Genomic DNA, 20,644 nt, shown 5'->3' with positions numbered 1-20,644 from the left:
ATCTAGTTTTGGCAAATGTCTGTTGGGTGTTCTTATTTTACCTTTCGCACCTATATTCGTAAAATTCAATTTAATGGATGCAAAATTTAAAATGTGTCTGTTGGAAATGAACATCCTGCTGCAGGGGTCATCAACTTCAATCCAAAGAATAATTTTTGCCCTCACAAGTTAGATTTAATACAATTTGTCTACAGCCTCAAAACTTTCATGGCCCTCAGAAGACAAGTCATATTTCAAAAAAAAAAAAAATTGTGACCATTAAAAGCTAATTTCATATCACTTTTTAGGTCTTAGAGCAAACACAAATCTAACTTTTACAACAGTAGTAAATATGTTTCATCCATAAAATTAGGCCAATTAATTTTTTTCCATATTATTAAAAATCTGAGGAAATATAAATAGATAAATAATGCATAACATTCGTAAATGAGAGTAATTATAAAACAATTGAATTAATTTCCATGTACCATTAGTGTCTTTTGCCACGGGAAACAGAACAACACTAGCCTCTGTTATTTATCTACATAAACATTGATTATTTGTAGATTTTTTTTCTTTTTTAGTTAAAGCTTGAAGGACCCACAGAAAAGGAGTTTTCCTAGGTTATGTTTGCATACCCCATGTCCTATTGGTTACTTGAAAATTGGTCAGGATGTTACGGCTTTAAATTTGAAGCTCTATTTGTTGCAGAAGGCTCTTGGTTTCACTGTCATTGGTTGCAAAAAGACACCACATGTAAAAGTGTCATGCTATTGCTTTAATTTCAGTTTTTCTCATACTTTGGTCAAAAGAAAAAAAAGCTGAAATATGGCATCAAGACTAGAAATTACTCTTTGATCATTTCTAAATATTTTCCATTAAACATTTAAATACCTTTTATGTATTTATAGGAGTTTGTTAAAGCTACAAGTCAAAGTTTTCCCAAAAATGTTCTGTCCATGATGTTTACTAATGCCAGCTGATCAAGTCAGTTCATGAATGTCTTGGGACGTCATCACCTTAAATATACACAACAAAGAATTAAATTGTGAAATTCTTCCATATAATTCCATTATTCATCAAACCTCTGCTGTTTTCTGTCAGTGTACATTTGTCAATGAGAAGAAAATAACTATGTACCACTTGACAGTATTTTAAACTGACTGACTGTACCAGAGCATGCATTTTATTAATGCAAAGGTTACATTTAATTAATTAGTTTTTGCTTCCAAAAAAATACTTGTTAGAAGCTAAATCATTCGAGGTTATGGTTAACGATGCTTTCAAAACAATGGAGGTCTAAAGAGTGCAGAAAATGTCCTGTTTTTGTACAGCTTGGATTGGAAATCAAAGGGAACATATTTATTGAACATACAAGACTGCAAAATAATTGCATTTTATGAGTATATTTAAGTATAAATATCATGACAAGTTCCTTATGGAGATTTGACTGTGCCATGTTGGCAAAAGACAATAACATAATGTATTTAATTCTTCAAAGTGAAAATAAAGGAAAGCTGGGTGTTGCAGTTTGCTGCAGAAGATTTGTCTGCTATGTTATCTTTGTGTTCACTCTGCACCTTTATATCATATAATAACTTCATTTTATAGCTTATATCAATAATCATGCATAGTCTTTGACCAACGTATGTCAATTTTAAATGCATTATCAAATAAACAGGAAGTTGTCTACATCTAAAATGTATATTTGGTTGTAAAATTAACCAGCATAAAGATTTGTTTTATTTTTATTAAATCTGTGAAAGACATAAATATGATTCAGCAGAGGTGGCCTAAGCCCCACATAACCAACGGACTTCAACCATGCATGTAAAAAATAAAGCCCCCAAACACTTTTCAAAATAATATTTTTCAGTTATCATACAGATATGTTCCATACTCAAATCAGGCTTTAAACATCAAAACAGAAACTAGACAACAAATGTTCATTATGCTGTTGGGAAGTACACACCATGAGGCTGAGGCTGGCACTGAAAAGATTTCTTTAGTAATTTTTCTAGTATGTTAGTCGCTGATCTATTTCAACACAAACACTGAGCATGAAATGTTACTCCAACCCAGAAAAAAGGCAGCAGACATTATTTAATTAGATTTATATTCTGACTTTAAATATAGCGGTCAAACATTTTCCATAGTTTCTCTTAGCACATGTACAGTTCCTGCCTTTGTAAATATTTCCGGTGAATTCAAGGTTTTTGGGGCCAGGAGGAACCTCTAGGCAATTCCAAATTTTGCACCTTAGGCCAGTCATGTGTTTCAAAAAAATCTGCAAACAGCGCACCTTGTTTCTCCAAAGCGTTCTCTAAAGAGCTTGGAGCGCTCACGGTTTTCACATGCAAAAAAAAAATTAAAAATTGTGGATTATGTGTATATTTTCTTCCTTGCAGCTAATGTTAGCTCACTCACTGTAAGTAGCTTTGTGAGGAATTAGATGCTGGCTCGCCTCTTGTCAGACACTCCCTCGTGCCCGTGTTGAGTGTGCTAAGTAGCAGCTTATCAGCCAGAGAGTCAAATGTTACAGCACGTGTGTTTGGTGCGAGTGCGTCACTCGGTGTGAGATTCCACGTGTGCTGTCAAACAAACATCTCCATTTTTTTCTGGAAGTTTTTTAACAGCACAAGGAGAAAAGCAAGCACTAAACTTTACGACATTTTCCTCCATCTCTTAAATAAATTAAAAGAATGCAATAAAACATGAACGGTTAATCATCAAAGCATTAACAGATGGGTCGGTGTCACTTCCAACGGTTGATTCGCAGCAGCTGCACATAGGCCAGCGTCATGCAGACAGCAATGATTCCCAGCAGAGCCACCTCGTTCTGCCAGAAGCCCCACGGGGAGTAGTCGATGTCCATGATGCGCAGAAATTCCTCCCCTGGGAAGCTGCAGCCCGGAGGTGAGACCGTTATTATCATCAGGTCAACATTACTGTGGGTTTTAAAGGTGACATTTCAATCACACTCACATGGTGTTGTTGCTGTAGAAAACCTGGCCTTTCATCTCGTTGATGTATACAGCCTGGGACAGAAAAACGGTTGGGTTGAAGAATTACTTCCAGAAATAAAAAAGTAAGTCCATAATCTCTTAAACAACCTATCTGTTTTTGTGTTACAGTATAAGATTTTAGGACGCTACAACCACAAACATCCATGTATTTAATTCAGCTTTTGGGATGTAGACCTGCAAAATGTAAGGCATGTTTGTAAAGTGGGAAGGAAATTGATACATGGTTTTGAGCATTACATACTTATAATATCTGTAAAGTATGGCATGCATCTGCTCTCAGCACCAATTCCCATATAGGAAGTCACCTGATTAGTACATAGAGTCCGCCTGTACGTGATACAATTTCAGTAACGAAGTTTAAGAAATTGGTGGAGGGGCGACGTGGTTGTGTGAGAATTGTAGTTGTCTTGCTGTCAGAGGAATGTTGTTAGAGGCAATGTGCTCATGGGCAAGGCACTTAAACCAAAAGTAGGAATGTGTGTGGGTATGTTAGTGGGAATAGGGCTCTAGGGCAGTTGTCTCAAACTTCAGATGTCGACGGCCGGTGTCCTGCAAAGTGCGTTGAACGGTCAGCATGACTAGAAAATCTCTATCCGAATTCAGACCATAACACCACCATGAACACTAAGCAGAACACCAAACAGGTGAGGGATAAAGATATAGAGAAGTTTAAAGGATGAAGATGTGTTAACACAATATCTTAAGCCTTAAAGGTTTCAAGGAGCAATGTTCAATCTGTCATGAGAGAATGGAAAAGGCAGGGCACAAATGCAAACTTTGAAACACATCTATCCACCGACAGTCTGGGCATGGAGAGCATTAATCAGAAAACCAGCCAAGAGGCCCATAGAAACTCTGGAGGAGCTGCAGAGATCCACAGCTCTGGTGAAAAAAAACATCTGTTGACTGGTAGTCATTCCTCTTCCCAAACATGGCCTTTATTTGTTGCTCTTCTCATTTTTTAGCTAATTTGAATTTTTTAGCTAGTTTAGCTAGCAAAACATTGCAGTGAAAAACTAACACCACACCCATCATCATTGTCCTGTCTTGGGGCTTCATAAATAACACATGGAGGAGTTGGTTGTCTACATGTGCCAGGGCAGTTTTACTCTGAGGCATATCTAAAGATAGTATCATAACTACCCAACTGACGTTATTTATATGGCCCTGTCTAGATAGACAGGCCATAAAATAAAATAAAATAAAAACAGGGACTTGTGTGTGCGTTCTTGTACTTGCAGCCGAGCGAGAACATTTTTAGCCCATCTTACTAGTAAAGTGAGGACTTTGATGTAAAGTGAGGACCTTTTTTTGGTCCTCACTTTACATGAGGACTAGAGGTCTAGAGGTTAGGTTTAGCACTAAGGTGTCAGCTAGGTTTAGGTTAGGGTTAGGTATAAACCAGTAAAGGTTAGGTTTAGGGTTAGTTCAAAGTTTAGGTTTTGGAAATGAATGGAAGTCTATGGAAGTCTATGGCCCAGTCCTCACTTTGTACTTTAAACAAGGATGTGCTTGTGTGCATGTTTTGACTGAGCTTGCCCTTTTTTGCAAAGAATGGGCAAAATGTCAGCCTTTACATGCACAAAGCTGGAGGAGATATACTGGAAATGCTGTAAGTGCAGGAAAACGTGGGCCGAGGGGTGCTGCACACATATGCATGCCACACTTTTCAGATTTTCTCTTTGCAATAACAGTTGAAAACCATGTAAGCTTTCCAATACTTCACAGCTATGCTTTATTTTTGTGTTGGACTAAAAAATAAATTCTATAAAATACATTCATGTTTGTAGTTGTAATGTATGAAAACCTTCAAGGAGTAGGAATACTTTTGCTCATTATTATATCTTACATTTAGTCCATAACTGAATATACTGATCCATTTCAACCAGGACAACCAGCTCAGCATGGAGTTGAGATTGACAAGAAAGCCACCAAAGACCTATGATAGAAAAAACGTGATAAGATCAGGAATGCTAAACAAAATAAGAAAAATCATCTGTATATGTTTAGAAACTAACGTCAATATGTATATCCTGACCATTTTAATGTACGTGTGTGCTGTAATCTTACCATCATGAAGACAAAGGGCAGGGCAATCAGGATGTTAGCCATTGCAAATGTAGATACGCTGGCAGAGACCAGGAATGCAAGGCCAACTCCTGCCAGGCTGACCAGAGACATAGTCAGAGCGAAGCAGAGGAAGGCCACAAAGTCAGGCTTCAACCCTAAAAAATGCAAACAAAGATAAACAAGCAGAGCTTTTGGTACAAACCAGTGTTGATTTTTAGAATGGTAAATGGCTTATACTTGTACTTTATCACGTTTGACAACCCCAAAGCGCTTTATACTACAGACATTCACCCATTCACACACACATTCACACCCTGACGGTGGTGAGCAATGTTAGTAGCCACAGCTGGCCTGAGGCAGACTGACAGAAGCGAGGCTGTCATACACCGGGCGCCACCGGGCCCTCTGACCACCGGCAGAAAAAAAAAGACAGAAAATTGGAACAAAAACGTACAAACAGCACAAATATGGCCAAACAGTTTGGCAGGGAGACAAATAGTGTGTGTTAAAAACTTTCCAGAACGATTAGATATAGATTTATCATAAAGAACCTCATTTGACTTATTAAGAATGGTGCACAGCCACAATCACTTTACATCAAATTGCCATCTTACATAAAGAATGTCTGTTAGGAATATTTAAACATGTAAACATGGAAGAACATTTGACTTGGATCATGGAGAACAATCAGGCTGATGTTGCAAAACAAGGTGAGAAGATCAGATGCAGTGAAAAAGGCTTCAAGATAGCCAAGATCAAGTTCACAAACACACAAGAATCCATCTTGTTCCGCTTCCATTTTAGTCGTTTGGGCCCAAACAAAAAATGGTTTAGGCCAATCACGTTGAATTATTATGGTTTAAGGCGGGACATTCCCATTGTCAGAATCCACAACTTCATTTTTTAAAAAGAACAGCAAGAAAAGCCTTGACCAGCGTAAAATTGTTGTGGTTTCTCATGGCGTCTGCTCTTTAGATTTTCATTTGATACCGTGATTGGCTAAAACAGGCCTTTGGTAGGCGGGCACTAGGTGTCACTTCGCCCAATCAGCTCAGAAAGTCCTGCGGAATGTCCTTCCTTTCCCCAAACGGATTTGATGGGAGCAGAGCCAGATTGATAACGTGCAGAACGCAGAGTGCTACACATTATCAGTCTGGTTTGCAAAGTAAGCAGGTGGGTGCACAGTGATGCAATGGCTTTTAAGAACAGGGCCTCGTAGCATCAATGGTAGCAAAAGAGCCACTTGTGTGCAAGGAAGACATTTAAAGAACAGACTGAAATTCTACAGGAAGAGCAAGGATGGTCAACAAATTTATGTTCTCTAATGATCTGTTCTTCTGGACAACTGGAAAACCATTTGTCTGAAAAAATGTAGATGAACTCTACTATAAGTTCACACCAACAGTGAACAAGAAGGATCTGCAGTAAAATATGGATTATTTTGATGATTTTCTAACACTTGATTTTCTAACACTTCTACCTGTAAAACTGTTTGCCATTACTTTGGATGCACAAACAAGGAGATTTACATTGATCTTATTCTTATCAACTTGCAGAGATATACTGTTGTGGATATGAATTCTTTCTATCCAAATATTCTCGACCCTAGGTATGTGAACAGACTAACATCTGCTCTCTGTACCCCTTGTTGCTTTTTGTGTGTGTGTTTGGTCAGAGGTAAGTATGTTACCCATCATGTAGTAGGCGATGGCTGAAAATACGACGATGGGGATGATGCGGTTGGGGAGGAGATCAGCGAAGATCTTGGACAGGAAATAGACAGATGTTCTGTAGTAGCCACTGGAGTTCTCATGGCTGTAAATTGAAAGTGAAATTAAAATGAATGAAATAACATTTAGGGATATTGTTTTTGTACCTTCTGTAATCTAAAATGCGAAGCTGTGAATATTTATATTTTTACATAGCCTATTTTGTTAAATTAGATGGGTGTTTACTTCATAATTGGATAGAAATGCTAGTAATGAGATAAGATTATTTATATATCTGTACAACAGTACATTTCAAAAACACTCTTGAAAGAATGAGTGAATTAATCTTTATTTTGAACATGTTAACAAAGAATAAAATAAGCAATAAAATCAAGAAAATGAGTCAATCATAAAATAAAACCTTCAGATTCAGTTCAAGGAAGGAGCAGGGAGAAGCCACTCTGTATTCAATTTAACCCCCATCCAGTCCATACATCATGCATTTCAATCTAGACCAGAGATGTTCAACCTGTGGCTCTATCTATCTATCTATCTATCTATCTATCTATCTATCTATCTATCTATCTATCTATCTATCTATCTATCTATCTATCTATCTATCTATCTATCTATCGATCTATCTCATCTATCTATCTATCTATCTATCTATCTATCTATCTATCTATCTATCTATCCTATCTATCTATCTATCTATCTATCTATCTATCTATCTATCTATCTATCTATCTATCTATCTATCTATCTATCTATCTATCTATCTATCTATCTATCTATCTATCTATCTATCTATCTATCTATCTATATATATATATACAGAGAGAGAGAGAGAGAGAGAGAGAGAGAGAGAGAGAAAGAAAGAGAAAGAGAGAGATGTTTCATGAAATAGTATAATAATGAAAAAAATTCAACAACCAAAAGATGCTAAATTATGTTTTTAGATGTTTTTTTCTTTTTAACATAACTTTTCCACTAACATCTACATCCTATCAAAGAAAATTTGGTTTTATGTTTTCTTATGTATTTAAAAACACAAAAATAAAAATTAAATGGTGGCTTTTTTACAATTTAAAATTTCATATAGTGAATATTTATCATATTTTTTTCATGTAAAATGTCTGGCTCTAAATAAGTTTTATTTAGCTGGAATGAGGGTAAAAATGTCTCTTTGGATTATAAATTTTGCAGAGCCCTGGTTCAGACTATTACAAACACAACACTGTTGATGTCCTGGAGGATTTCACATCCTCTGCACAACTTTCTTTGGGATATAAACTGTGATGTTCTTGCTAAAAATAATCTACTAAACATGACCGAGACACAACAAGTTGAATTAGACATATTTTAAAAAGAAAACAAACAAAAAAAACAACAACAACACATTTCCATGCTGTGGCCTTGATGCTTCAGATGGGAAGCCAGAACAGGAAGAAAATCAAAGCCTGGGGTCAGTGTCCTGAAAGAGTTCACACATATAACATTTTATTGCAACTTACATGAAGATTACCCTTTCGTTGATAAAGAGTTCAACAGCAGAGAGATTCCCAAACACCATGTTTATGATGAGAAAGAAGAAAGCTCCACTTCTAACGAGAGAGAGGAGAAAAAAAAATCTCAGTTTGATTTCAAAAACCTAAACACTGAAGCATTATCTCACCATGATGGTTTATTATCTATTTATTTTTAATGACCTACTCGTGAAGCTTCATCTTGACTTGACAGTTTTTTTCTCTGTTTTTCTTTTGTTTAATAACCTGCAAAATTACTTCATAAATTTCTGAAGCGTCATCTGAACGTGATGGTTTTCCTTTTATTCTTTTAATTCATTTTTATGTGTTTTTATGAGTTCATATATTAAAAGCAGTGAAGAATCTTTGATGCTTCATTACTTCATCGTGCTCCATCATGCTTCGCATTATGCATGCTTTACCTTTTTATTTTATTTAATTATCACTTTTCATTTCTTCTTTAAAAACTTTTAGTGATGCAACTATTTTCTTTTAGACAGTGGTACCACCATGACATAAACGTTAGCAGGATGTTCATACCTGTTCTGCAAACCCTCGGGCAGCGTCAGAGGCATCTGGTAGTAAATGAGCCCCACCAGAATGGCAAAAAATATATTGAGAGCCAGCTGGGCGTAGGAGGTCTGTGGATTCCTTAAAAGGTTCAGCACCGTCCTTTGACACACCACACGCATCTGTCTCACACACATAACAACGTTATCTTTTTTATGGCCATGAGTGGGGATAGTCAGCAGTCAGGCAAGTGCAATGATGTAACACAAGGATGGAACTGTGTTATAACTTTGTTTTCGTAACACCGTAAAGGAACAGAGCCTCTGTCAATCGTTAAACTGAGGTCATGTCTTATTCGAATGAAAAACTTCTTTCTAGCAAACAAAAGATGTCGTTTTGTAGGCGGGCATTTCTCAACCACAGATGTGCTGACCTGATAAAAGAAGGATGTGACGTAGCCGGCTGCCTCTTCTTTCCTGTTGCCCCCATCATCGATGCCCTGATAGACGTGGTCCAGCTCCTGCATCACGTTCTGGTACAGGCGGGACTCACGAAACTTCAGCGCCAACCCATCTTTGTCCTCCTCTGAGGAATTAAAGACATGAGTAGAGTGTTAATGATGACTACATACATGTTTTTATTTTGTTCTTTACTTAACCAGGAATGTCCTTTTTAGAGCCAATTTTTTCTCTTTTACAGAGAAGTCCTCGCCAAGAGGAGCTGAAAAGATTCATTCAACAATACAAACAGCAGGAAAATACACCAGTGCTGAATGCAACTGTTAGCTATTACACAAATAAGATTGATGACAACAAGAAAACATCATATAAATCATATATAGGCTATACAAAAACATTTATTTAAAGGCATAAGTAAGAACAGTGAAATAGTTTTTTTTTAAAACTGTTTCTGAGCATTTTTTAAAGTTATTAAATAGGTGTAGCAAGAATTTTCCAGGGATCATTCCACACATTCTATTCTATTTTATTCTATTCCACACATGATGATGACATGTTTGAAAAGCAGTTTCACTTAATTTTGTGGCCGATCTGGGAACTACATCTGGAAACCTGGAGGGGTACTGATGTCTAAGGCAGGCTGCAGACGTAAGGTGGTAACTTGCAATGCTTTGACAATGATACTTAAAATTATGTCAAGTTGATCACCACTCATGATTTGCACAAAAGCACGGAAATGTGTCCGTGCTTTTGCACCTGATCTCATATCCAACTTTCTGCATGCGTTTAAATTAAACCATGTTCTAAAACTGTTATATCCTCTGGACTAATCTTGACGTAGCATAATTGCTTTTTTCAGGGCATTATCAATATGGCCATCCAAGGTTATGATGAGTGGCATCTACTGCCAAATGTGAAAAGAACTTTGAGCATAATTTGGTTTTGCTGAAAACACTCCTTTGTTTGAGATAAATTACCTGCAGCCTGTGATTGTTTTATGGACTTTGCCTCTCCGTTTGTGATGTCCATGAAGAAGTCTGCAGGGTTGTTGAAAGGCTCAATTTGATACCCTGTCCAAACAAAAGCAGATTTTTTTCCCATAACATTACATCATTTATCAACTTTTTAAGGTTGCTTCATTTTAAAAAACTGCAAGATTTCAAGTAATTGTGCAGGCAATGAGGAGGAAATTGGTTTTATATCAACATGAACCATAATGTTACACAAATGAAGCAGACTACAAGCACCTGCATGTCCTTTTGCCCATCCAGTACTATGTTCATGTTTGGCTGCGTTTTTTGTCTTTGCATTACATACCGAGGTCTGTAAAATACTCCAGGGCATAGTCTGCTGCTCCTGCGTACACAATCTCTCCTTTGTGCATCAGGGTCAGGTGGTCAAACTGTTTGAAGATGGAGTAGCGCGGTTGGTGGATGGAGAAGATCACAGTTTTCCCTCTTCTGGACAATCTGGAAAGATGTCGAGGTAAAGTCACAAAATCAACAGGAGGTGGACAACAGAAATTTATAGCAGGAATTAATAGCAGAACATGTTATATGGGTTGAAGAGTTTTGTGTCTGTCATACTTGTGCAGCAGAGCGATGATGCAGTTTGCAGTGTTGGAATCCAGACCCGTTGTTGGCTCATCCAGAAACAACAGCGAGGGAGACGTTATGAGCTCCATCCCAATGCTGCACCTTTTCCTCTCCCCGCCTGATACGCCACGCAGAAAATCAGTTCCTATCTGTGTTTGTATGCACAGATAAGCACAAACACATATTACATGGCTTTTACTGTCACCAAAGAAGGCGCAACACAAAAAGTAATCACATCTCCTGACCCTTTTCACATTGTGTCACACACTTTAATTTATATTACAGGAATTACAAAACAATACAAAGTATGGTATAATTGTAAAGGGATTTTGTTTTCTGAAAAGTGCGTCAGGCAGTTTTATTCATCCCCCATGACTGAATACTAGAACCAGCCTTTACTGCGATTACAGCTGCAGGTGCTTTCTGGTATGTTTGTACCAGCTTAGCACGAGTGGAGACTGAAATTTTACCAATTCTTCTTAGCAAAATAGCTCAAGTTCAGTCAGATTGAATGGAGAGAGTCTTTGATTATAAGTCATAAAGTAGTTCCACATATTTTCAGTTATAATTAGTTTTAGGCTAGGGTTAGGCAACTCGGTGTACGATCCTATTTCATTTGTTTTCCTGCTCAAACACACCAGACTTAAATGAATTTATCAGCAGAGGCTTCTGCAGATCTTGGTGTCAGGCTGATGAGGCTTTTAAATTATTTCAATCGGGAGTTGAAGCAGGCATAAATTTAAAATGCATCAGACATCTGCCGCTCGTAGACTAAAGGTGACCCAACTCTGGTCTAGATCACTTATCACACATATTTATGTTTTGCTGTAAACCATTCTGTGGTAGCTCTGGCTATATCTCTAGGGTTGGTGTCCTGCTTTTAATGTGAAGCAACCCCCAAGTTCTATAGGTCTTTTACAGCCTCTAACATGTTTTCATCCAATATCAACTCTGAACTTCTACCCTGTTTTTGCAGAAGAAAACCATTCCTACAGCATGATGCTGCAACACTGTTCCATGGTATGAGAAAGGTGTGTTTAGGGAGTTTTCTGCCACCCATATATGTCTGCTAAGATTATGCCAGATTACTAGAAACAACAACACAATGGTTATCCTAGTAACACTTCAGATTTGTCTCTGCTGGTCATCAGCATTACCGTTGGCCTCTTGATTGCTTTTCAGAAGATAGTAATTACATTTTCAGTTATTTGAACGGATCTTTGTGATATGTTTAAAGTTAGGAATATTGTTTTATAACCTAACCCTGCTTTAAACCTCTCCTCAACTGGCTGCTGTGTTCCTTGGTCCTCACTAAGTTCAGTGAACTGTTTGTTCACTGATGTTCTTTAAACAACCCATTAAGGTCTTCACATGACAGCTGCATTTATGAGGAGATTAAATTACACTATTTAGCAATTAGGTGACTTCTGAAGGCAATTGTTTGCACTAGATTTTATTTAGGGTTATTAGAGTAAGTTGGGACTGAATTTGCATGCATGGGACACTTAAAGCCACTGCTATAAAATACATTGGAATTTGTGGTTGTTATATGACAAAATGTAAAAAAGTTCAAGAATTCTGAATACTTCATAATTTTACTGCCTGTGGGTTGTGTTAATTATTTTAGCTCAAACTAGACAAGTTATTTTCCCTTAAGATAACATTAGCTCTTGTGCAAGCGAAATAATTAGCTCAAACTATGTTCACCATTCACACTGCTACTGAAAAATTGTTCAGTCAAAATAAACAAGGATTATATTGTACAATGTGATATATTTAGTATCAAATGTGATGTTAAAATGTAATTGTATTTAATTAAAAACCTTATTAAAAGTCTTATTAGACATTATAAGTTTGTCACAGACTTTTCTATCTAATAATTTTGATACAGAGTTACACCAAACCCAAGAATAATTGCATTTAACCCAAAGATTACTTTTTAGTAGGCTTCTAACAGTGCAAAAAAAAAATAAAAATAAAAAAAAAAAATCATATTTCTGTACACACTTGGGTTTTAAAGTCACAATCTGGAGTTTTTGGTACATTTAATAGAGCTGGGATTTCAGAAGGGGACGTAAGGTGAAAGAAAGGTGTACCCTCAGCTGGGTGTACCTTTCTCTCGATGTGCATAGAGCTCATTACCTTGGTGTCAGCGCAGTCCACAAGGCCCAGATCTTGTATGATGGAGTTCACTCTTTTCTCTTTATCAGCAGAGGAGTAATGCTTCGGGTTGAGACGCAGGTTGGCACTGAACCGAAGGTTCTCTCTCACACTTAGAGTTCCCATCACAATGTCATCCTAAAAAACAAAAGTGCAAAGTAGATGAGGAAGTATTATAGGTTGGAGAGAGTTGTATGCACGTGTTTTTCATACCTGCACCACATAAGCAGAGCTGAGCCTGAGTTCAGAGGTTACGGTTTTACCGTTCACTTGGACGGTTCCTTGGCGCAGTCCAGCTGGATCTTTTCTACCTGCTATTACATCCAGGAGTCTGTGCAGAGAACATCGGACTTATTTTGTAATCATATATATACAATTGAAATGCTTTTATAGCAGTGTACTTGAATATAAAGGAATATTTCTTACGATGTTTTACCACTTCCAGTTGCCCCCATGATAGCGTTCATCCCTGGTCTCATAATGCCACTGCAAAATATATAAGTTTTATTTTTTAATTCAAACTGTATCAATGATATTACAATTTCACATACAGCGATAAACAAATACATTTGGTGGCATAATCTACTTTTTAAAGATTACAGATCAATTGGATCTGTATTTTACCCCTCAGTGTTTCTTGTAAACATTAAATGCATCAACAGGAATTAATAGGCTAGACATTTTTTCAGACACCAATACAACAACAAAATGGTGCGCTATAATCTGTAGTGTGTTTAGATATTAAATATTCATATGATAAGTTTACTCCTGGTGTTTGCTCAAAATGCATCCATAGAATAGAGCAGATAAATTTTTTTACTCCTTTTACATATAGCAAAAAAAGAAGTGCTATAATCTAGTGTTTAAATAGTATGTAGTAGTGAGATCTGTGTTTTAATCTTTGTTTGTTGAAATAATATAATATAATATAATATAACATAATATATTATAATATAATATAATATTTCCACTTTTAATATATTTTTTCAATTGTTCTGAATCTGTTTTAGAAAAGGAATTTCCGTTGGGTCTATTTGCAGTCGTTGGGTGGAATAGAAATAGAAATTTGACTGAAAAAAATGTCAGATGAAATAAAAATATAAAATAGAATCAGTCAGTTAGAAGTAATACATAGAAGAAGCAAAACAGAACTGTACTTTTGTGAGAACAAGGATCAATTAAATATATGAAAAATGCTGCTATTAGAATCTAAATTCAAACTCACAAAGGGTGGGAACCTGGTCTTACCTTACATCTTTGAGAATATGTTTTTCAGGACCTATCTTACGGCAGAACTTCTTCTCTTGAACGCAGTAATGAAGCCTGGTGAAAGTGACAGTCGGCCCAGGTTCCTGGAAATAATCTTCAACATCAGAAAGTGCATGCTCACGCTTGGCCATCTTCACACACGGCAAATATATCTGACAGCTATATATAACAAATTTGAAATGTCGACTCAAGGTCGGAAAAGCAATTGAAGGACAGTCTGATGTAGAGACCCATGCAGGATGGCAAAGAGACAACTGAGACAGTATGTTAGAACGTATTACACAGGAAGACTTTTGTACCTCCCCTTTCATTAGGCGGTGGACCTGAGGCCAAACAGGGAAGCAACAGTGACCTTTCCCCTCTACATATCAACAGTGATTACACCCATAAGGCAATAAAGGCTTGTAGGTAAGCAGTCAACATTAACAACATACTGTGCCTGTAATTGGTTGTCTAAAGCTTAACTATAATTGACATGGTATAAAGGCCTTTTATTGATGAACAAAAATAGATGCATGGCTGATGTTCTTTACAATCAGAATTTCTATTGTTTTTAGGAGTGCAAAGCAGCATTACAATTGACAGCATAACTACAATAGATGTCAGGAAGATGGAACAAAAGCTACACGAGAATAAAGAAATGAAAACTGGAAACACTATACAAGGATATTTAATTGTAGTTTTATGTGATAATAAAACAATATGTGCATATTAAGTGGGGTACAATAATACATGGTTTCTAAAATGTTTTAAAAAAAAAACCAAGACAGGTATTTGTATTTAGCCCTCTTTACTCTCATACCTGACTGATTATGTTTTTTAAATACTTATTGATGATTTTTGCAAAATATTTTTTTTTACAAAGTAGCCTATGTTTAAATGATTATATAAGAAATTACCTATTAACTTATTTCCTGTTCTAACTAATTTTTCATTCATTGATATAACCAGTTCAGGATTTATTTATTGAACTATCCTCTCTACAATTAAGATGAGACTACTATGATATAACAATTGGTCTAAAGTTAACATGTTCAGATTAACCAATGAAATGTTGGCATGATGATTCAAAGTGACAGTTAATACTATTTCATGGTCAAATATTTAAACATATATTGAAATAATTACAATTTTAACATATTGATTTAAAACTGTAATTATTTATTTCCATATTAACCACATATGTATAATTAACTGTATTTATAAATATTGCAATAGATTTGCTTTTTACTTACAATATCTATTTTTAATTTCATTTAAATTGCCATACATCTGTAGTTATTTAATGGCTTTTTTATTATTGAATTTTAGCACTTGATGGACAGCATGTGGCCTGAATTGTAATGGTTATAGTGCCCTCTGTTGTACAAAATGTTAAATGACAGGTTAAATAGATTCTATTGAGCAAGATCAACTTTGTTTTTCTCTGACCTTTTCGATTTTTTTCGGTAACCAATTAGATTTCGTGTATGGCTAAAAGTCCCGCCTTTAGCAAGTAGTTCAACCAATCGGGTTTTAGTTCAACGAGCGAATGGGAGGGGCTACTCTCAGAAATTCTAAGGTGTTGTCATCCGCGTTCTTTGGTTTGGTGTTTAACGTTGGGCAGATAATATTGACAATGCGGCTCTAACAGCAGTACTATTCCTTCGTTTCTGTAGGCGGTGGAGGGGTGTATTACCTATTTCTCTAACATAACACGAAAGAGAGATAGTTAAGTCACCCCTAAGTCCGACAAAACTCCACTTTGAACACAAAGCTAACCCGTTAGCTATGGAGGAGAGGAAGGAAGAGGGAGAAGCCGAAATCCAAGAGCACGGCCCAGAGCACTGGTTCTCAAAATGGGAACGGCAGTGCCTGGCAGAAGCCGAACAGGACAATCCTAACGAAGAGGAGAGGGAGCAAAGTCAACAGAAACTATGGCACCTTTTTCAGAACTCTGCTACCGCCGTTGCACAGCTCTACAAAGGTGGGCTTCACACTTAGCGAAGTTCTGCTTCGGAGCTAATGCTAACCAAAGCTAATCCTAACGGTACCGCTCGTCGGATAGACACAAAGGGCACTGTCGATGCTAACGGGGGGGAAACCGCAGTTGATTTTAACTCGATGTGCTTCGGTCGGTGCTTCGGACAAGGGATGCACCGTGTCGTGGTTTTGAGCGAAGTTGGACGGTGAAAATTCTGCGGCAGTGGTCTCGATATCGTGACCCTGAAGCCGACTGTAACAGCTGCTAACGCTGCTAGCCGCTAACAGCCGGTCACCGTGTCAGGCTGTCGGACAGCTCCGGTTAGGGTTGCCTACGGTGGCCTCGGCTGGCAGGGCTCCCACCCGCCCGAGCCTAACCTCACCGAGCCAGCCAGGGTTTATTTTTAAACGGCGTCTGGCTCGGACGTGTGCCGTTGCCTTCCCAAAAAGACGTTCGGTCTCTCGGTTTGGACAAATGTTTTAGTCTTGGCGTCAAGTTATCTAGATTGTCAAAATGGCGATAGTCGGGGAGGGGGCTGAAAACAACAGCTGTGTTGACGCTCAAATGTTGGGGAAATTGCTGCGGCTGGTGCGGAGGATATTTCTAAGTTGTGACAGAGGGGGTTTATTTTTTTAAATTTTTTATTGTAAGCGGCCAAAAGGCAAACCTCCAAACAGTGCAGCCAGCCCGGCTAATGACTGCATTGTTATTCGTTGCTACCACAAAATGGCGAAAGGATTAACATAAAATGTTTCCGTATATATGTTTTATGTTTAAGTGAACGATTTCTATATTTAAATAAAGTTAGGCTTTTGTCTTACTTATATGGCAACTTTCCTTTTTACAGGATGAAAAATAAAAGGATATCTCTCTGTATATAAAGTAGGGTATGAAATCCTTCCCATCACATATGTCCTCTAAATGAATTCTCATTTTCAGAGTTGTATGATTTGAAAGAGATTGTGTTTTCAGTTTAGCCACACAATGTTGTGTAAAGATGTAAATAAGACGTAGGTGTGGCTGTGTGTAGCTGTGGCTCTTAAACTAGCACCAGTTTCCTTATCAAGTGGAGTCGTTGTAAGATTAAGAAGATATTGGAGGAAGGTGGCAGTGAAAGGCCATGCATGTCTGCAGGGGTTACTGGTCGACAAATGGTCAGGACAAAACTTCCTGAGGCAGACAGCTCCTGTTTATACCTGGGAAAAAAAGTGGGTACTAAAGTAAAAAAAAACAAAAAACAAACAAACAACAAAAATAAAGAGCTATAAATTAACCGTGTAATATCAGTCAGGTGCAAAATAGGCCAGTTGGACAAACACATTTTTGGAAACTTGAATTTTTAATTCATGTCATTGAAAAGTACTCCAAACAATCTGGGATATTTTAATGTTTAATCAACACCCTTACTGGAACATCGTCTGGTAATATTTATATCAGCATTCTTTCTAAAGACTTTGTTTTAGGAGTATCTTTTCTTTTTTTAAATTGATCTTCAGAACCCTTGAGTCTTGTGAAGGCAGGAGATATTAAAGATTCACTGTTGTCCTGACTCGGCTAGTGCATTAAACTAAGCAGTCTTTTTTTTTTTTATTGAAATTTCTTTCTCAGTGTGGAGTAGTTGGAAGTATTGATTCCCTTTAGATAACGATAGTGAAATCTGAGTTTCACGTAGGGTAAAACCAAAACAAAAAAAACCTTCGTCTTTGCCACCTTAAAGCCACATAGTCACTGTCTTTTCAAATGCGCTTCACAGATCGCGTGTGCCAGCAGCAAGGTCTGTCCCTCTGGGTGCCCTTCCAGAACGCGGCCACGGCTGTGACTAACCTGTATAAAGGCAAGTCATGCTTTTTATTCCCATTTCCCCGCCTTGTAGCATCACGGTAAACTGTGGTGACCAGAGTTAGTAAAAATGATAATTGTTTTGTTCCATTAGAGAGCGTAGAGGCTCACCAGCGGAGCTACGACCTGGGTGTACATTTGGGCCACCAGCGCAGGAATAAGGAGGTGATTGCGTGGGTTAAAAAGCGACGAAGAACTATAAGACGGGAGGATCTCATCAGCTTCCTCTGTGGCAAAGTTCCTCCTCCGCGGACAGCTCGCGCGCCACCCATAGTTGCTATGGTGTCCGCAGGTCGGCCATCGCCGCCGGAGACCGACAACTCTGTCGAGGCGGACCTGCAGCCTTTCAGAGAGGCTATAGCATTGCACGGTGAGCCAAAGTGTCATGCTGCAGGACGAAGTCATGTAGGCTCTACTTGACATTGCTTTATATATATTTATTTTATTTTTCCAGGTCTCAGTGGTGCCATGGCCAGCATTTCTGTGCGCTCTGGTCCTCCAGGTTCCCCAACGCATCCTGCCCAGTCCCTCAGTCGACGCAGGAACGGCCTCCACGACATGGACCTTAACACCTTCATAGCCGAGGAGATGGCCCTCCATTTAGATTCCGCTGCCACCCGTAAACGCGGCTCTGCGCCCCACAGTGACGTCATCACGGACTCACCCACTCATAAACGGAACAGGATGCTCTAAACTGAACGTCGAACCCTCAGCTGTCCTCTCCTCGGTGGCCGGTCGGACAGACAACGGGGACTGATGCCTTGGCCAACCATGAAACTCTTCCTGTTTAGTTGCAATGTTACAAATAAAAAAAAAAAAAGCTTGAATATTATCAGTCTGCATATTTATCCCCTTCCTTTTTTTTTCCCATGCCAGTTTCTTTTTCAGTAAGGAACGTGTCACCTGATCTCTCCATTGTAATGTTCAGTTTTTCTTCGTCATCATTTCTTTGCCCCCAGTATCCTGATGCAAGCACACATTACTCTGTATCCTTAAATAGCAGAATGTTGCATTTGGATATTGCTTATTGTGTTTCGCTTATTTCTTTTTTTTTTTTTTTTTTCCTTCTCTCTTTTCGATCTGATGAACCCATTATATGCCTACTGTTTTCAGCTTGCGTCCCATCCCCTTCCTCAGTCGTGCTCTTCTGCAGTGCAGGCCAACATTTGGGCACTTAAAGGAGGCTGAACTGCTGCTGTTGTTTGGCTCGACTTGAAAACACCATGTAGATCTGACTCTGCTGCTGTTTCGTGTTAGCGTATCTGACAGCAGAACTGCCACTCTTCCCGTATTGTACATGTCTCTGCCTTTTTTTGAGAAAGCTGCTCGAGTATTTCTGGTTGTGGCGCAACAGTGAGTGTGTGTGTGTGTGTGTGTGCGCGCACGTCATACACGCGTTTCCTCTTTTATTGGCTACACCCTACTGTTTACTCATCTGCTTTTTACAAAACAGAGGTTTATTGCGACATGTCAGCCGAGTTCACACAAACCAGTTGGCCGATGCGATAGATGTGTTCTTAGAAAAAAGAAAACAAAAAAAAAACTTTATATGACAAAATACCCTTGTTCTGTCTTATTAGCAGTTCTACACATTAACCGCACTACCACCCGCCAACAAAACAAACCGACATGGAGAGCGTCGGATTACAAGTGGATGCAACGTGGTTCTTTGTTGCATTACAAACAGTAACAGTGGTCAAAGGCGTTGGTTTGACCTGCTCAATGTTTACATTCAAACCATAAATAGGATCATAGTCTCGCATCGTCAGTATTTTATGTTCCTTGATTTTCATGATGTGCAAAACTCTCTCACACTCGTGATTTCAGCTTTAAACATAGAAGGGGCCGGTGGCTGTGAGATTATATTTTGTTTAGCCAGCTCATGGAATAATGGGTGTGTTAGTTTGGTGAAAAAAACGCTCGTTTTTTTTGCTAATTTCACACACTGTTTTGTGATACAATCTTGTGTAAGCATGTAAATAATATGTAGGTGCAGTTATGTGGTACATATTGTAAAAAGAAGTGCTAATCCATTGGGAAGTCCTTGTAAAATGATTCTAAAATTAAAGAGAATACAAATGTTTTGCTTGTCTGTATTCTTTACCAATGCAAGATAAACTTTGGGTCATTTCTAAATTGTCTTTGTACTCAGAAAAGGCACAATAAGGAGAAAATGGCTAAAAAAACAAACATGATTTCTACTTTTGATCCCTAACTGCATACTTTTTAACCTAATATATTTTGTCTAAACATCGCTGCTACCCTGTTACTCTTGACAAGACTATTATACTCTAATTCTGTCACGGAGTTTAAGAGTTGTGTAAAAGTACTCCAAAGGTTGGTTGGAGGTGGGGGGGTTGTAAACTGCGGTTCATCTTTTTAACACACGGGGGCGACACATACTTGATTCTTGCGAGGCAAGGCTATTAGTGAAGGACTATTTGCACACATGGTAATTCAAATGGTTTTACAGGAAAATAAAGGAATGGAGGTAAACACCATATATACGCTGAAAGAATAATGGAGGAAAATTAGTGTGA

General features: G+C 38.0%; 2 protein-coding genes across 2 annotated transcripts; one reads left to right on the top strand and one right to left on the bottom strand.

The window, feature by feature from the left end:
* Positions 1–1,847: 1,847 nt before the first annotated feature.
* abcg2b (ATP-binding cassette, sub-family G (WHITE), member 2b) lies at positions 1,848–14,708 on the bottom strand. Its single transcript, XM_036137441.1, has 15 exons — positions 14,282–14,708; positions 13,460–13,519; positions 13,247–13,364; positions 13,016–13,171; positions 10,865–11,022; positions 10,596–10,747; positions 10,256–10,348; positions 9,254–9,405; positions 8,851–9,002; positions 8,299–8,388; positions 6,766–6,890; positions 5,076–5,230; positions 4,855–4,944; positions 2,965–3,017; positions 1,848–2,882 (listed from the first exon to the last, which is right to left on the bottom strand). The coding sequence occupies exons 1-15, from the start codon at positions 14,611–14,613 to the stop codon at positions 2,735–2,737; spliced, it is 2,034 nt and encodes a 677-aa protein (XP_035993334.1). The 5' UTR covers positions 14,614–14,708; the 3' UTR covers positions 1,848–2,734.
* Positions 14,709–15,852: 1,144 nt separating this feature from the next.
* Positions 15,853–20,187, top strand: zgc:77849 (UPF0472 protein C16orf72 homolog). Its single transcript, XM_012882473.3, has 4 exons — positions 15,853–16,268; positions 18,019–18,099; positions 18,199–18,474; positions 18,559–20,187. The coding sequence occupies exons 1-4, from the start codon at positions 16,073–16,075 to the stop codon at positions 18,795–18,797; spliced, it is 792 nt and encodes a 263-aa protein (XP_012737927.2). The 5' UTR covers positions 15,853–16,072; the 3' UTR covers positions 18,798–20,187.
* The last annotated feature ends 457 nt before the right edge of the window (positions 20,188–20,644 follow it).

The sequence above is a fragment of the Fundulus heteroclitus genome, chromosome 5 (assembly GCF_011125445.2).
Source record: "Fundulus heteroclitus isolate FHET01 chromosome 5, MU-UCD_Fhet_4.1, whole genome shotgun sequence".
In the NCBI taxonomy this organism is placed as follows: Eukaryota; Metazoa; Chordata; class Actinopteri; order Cyprinodontiformes; family Fundulidae; genus Fundulus; species Fundulus heteroclitus.
This window is presented reverse-complemented; position numbering and strand designations above follow the sequence as displayed.